Genomic DNA, 2084 nt, shown 5'->3' with positions numbered 1-2084 from the left:
GGTTTTAAGAAGTGCGGTTTTGGAGTCCACTAGTCTAGAATCTAAGTTTAGGGAGGAAAATCTCCATAGTATAGACTATCCACCTGATAGCCACATTTATAATATTGAGACTGTCTTCCTCCCCCGCCGTACTACTCATAAGTTCTTTAAACATGCAAATCCACACATATTGGCCACCATTCCTTTAACCTGTGGCAATGAAGTGTTTCACAAAGCATCTGACACATTTCTCCAAAACAAAATCAATACTGTATCATCACAACGTCACAAATTCAGGCCCTCTACATTTTTCCTTAGAAATAAGATAAACACAGCTCTGTCCAGCCTCAGTTGCTCCTCTCACCACTAAAACCAGAAAGTTAAAGAGGTCGACACCATGGTTTGCTGAAGAAACACAAGCGCTGAAGCAGGCCTGCAGGAGAATGGAGCGCAAGTCAAAATCTGAAGCACTCTACCTTCAGTGGCACAAGTCTGAGTCAAAATACAAGTGTGCTCTCTCCACTGCTAGAGCAGGCTACTCCTCTCAGTTAATCAGTAACAATAAACAGATTTCTTTTTGACAGCCACGTGTAAGAAGTTTTTTTTTTTTCTTTCCTGTTTTAAACTCTTTGTATATTTTTAATGGACTAGTCTGGACAAGATAGCACTGATGTCACATCAGGATGCTGTCTGGCATCAACCGTGAGCGGAAAAAGCTACGTCATGTACATCTAAACTTCCTGCATCCTTACATAATAGACCCCCCTCTTGGAAGACGGAAATTGACCTGAGCTCACCCGGTCTTGCAGTGTTTGAGTTGGAGAGACTCTTGTTTACTGGCAAAGCCATCATCAGCCATGTAGATCAAGAAAATAAACAAAGCTAAAGTTCAGTGGCTTCCATCAGTCTAATAAAATGGGACATCTCCCTCTGCTGTGCTTCACTGTCTGTGGTTGATGAGACACACTGTGAGCAGTGGCCAAAGGGAGGTAAGTGGTTAAAAAGATTTACAGAGATTTAGAGACAATAATTATTTTAGCAATATGTGTTTTTTCCATATATAACATGTTTAACTGCTCCACCTACAGATGTGCACACACAGTTACACATGACTGTGTTAGTGTAATATTAGGAATTTAGACTTGAAGCCCCTGAAAACTTTGCTGGAAGTCTTATGTATTTCTGTACTTGTGTTAATTAATCTCAGCTAAACATGCAAGAATGAAACTGAGTGATTCATAATAACCCAAAACATTGGAACAAAAGAACCAGAAGAAGTTTCACATGAGGGAAGAGCCGGTTTGGGATGAACTGGGCAGAAGATGAAAGCAAAGCAACCTACAAGTTTAACACACTGCAACTTCTGTAACCGTGTTCAGACAAACTTTCTGAACGATGTTTCATTTCAATTGTAGAAAGAATCTAAATTATTTTCTTCAATTGTTTTTTTTTTTTTCCCCTATGTTTTAATTTCAGAAACACTGAGACATTGAATTATGTAAATCTAAATAGCACCTGGAAAAATGGACATGATGTAAAACTTTTGACTGGTAGTTCAAAGAACTCTGTTTGTGAAATGACAAACTCTTCTAACTGAAGAAAATAGCGTGTTCTTATAGGAACCAATAACTCATAGTAAGAAAAGTCCTTTTAAAACAACATATTACTCGTATGTTTATTGAGTATTTGCCCTAGCAAACATTGTGTAACCCAAATGAACAGTGCTTTTGACCCTTTCTCTTAGTTCACCATGATGCATGCAGCCCTGAGTATCTGGATCTTATCAGCAGTGGTCTGCCTGGGAAGAAGCCATCACCATTTAGGTCATGGCCAGGAAGAGACAGGCCAAGACACTGCAGTTGACCCTGGTACCAGCAGTGTCTCACTGGTGACTTCAGCAAACAAAGAGTTTACCTACAGTCTGTACAGGAAGTTAGCGGCTCATGCTGACTTACAGGGCAAGAACATCTTCTTCTCACCAAGAAGTGTGTCCATGGCCTTGGCTGCCCTGTCTGTAGGAGCACGGGGGGAGACCCACGAACAGCTTTTCAGCGGTCTGGGCTTCAACAGCTCCCTACTGACACAGGCAAATGTAGATCAGGCTT

At 40.8% G+C, this 2084-nt stretch overlaps 1 protein-coding gene across 2 annotated transcripts in view; it reads left to right on the top strand.

Moving 5' to 3' along the window:
- Positions 1 to 2084, top strand: part of LOC111645002 (serpin A3-5-like) — a 15608-nt gene that overhangs the window by 6733 nt on the left and 6791 nt on the right. The window contains exons 1-2 of one of the 2 annotated variants that reach the window (XM_087170314.1): positions 812 to 968; positions 1724 to 2082. In XM_087170314.1, the coding sequence (XP_087026440.1) occupies positions 936 to 968; positions 1724 to 2082 (392 nt within the window). In that variant the 5' untranslated portion in view covers positions 812 to 935. Of the gene's footprint in view, positions 1 to 811; positions 969 to 1723; positions 2083 to 2084 lie in introns of those variants that run through there. The other variant, XM_023394007.2, reaches the window with a different exon arrangement.

Source organism: Seriola lalandi, unplaced genomic scaffold, assembly GCF_002814215.2.
Source record: "Seriola lalandi dorsalis isolate HSWRI2012SDOR001 ecotype SW California unplaced genomic scaffold, Sedor1 jcf7180002054945, whole genome shotgun sequence".
NCBI classification, from domain to species: Eukaryota; Metazoa; Chordata; class Actinopteri; order Carangiformes; family Carangidae; genus Seriola; species Seriola lalandi.
Note: the sequence above shows the minus strand (reverse complement) of the source record. Positions and strands in the feature narration are given on the sequence as shown.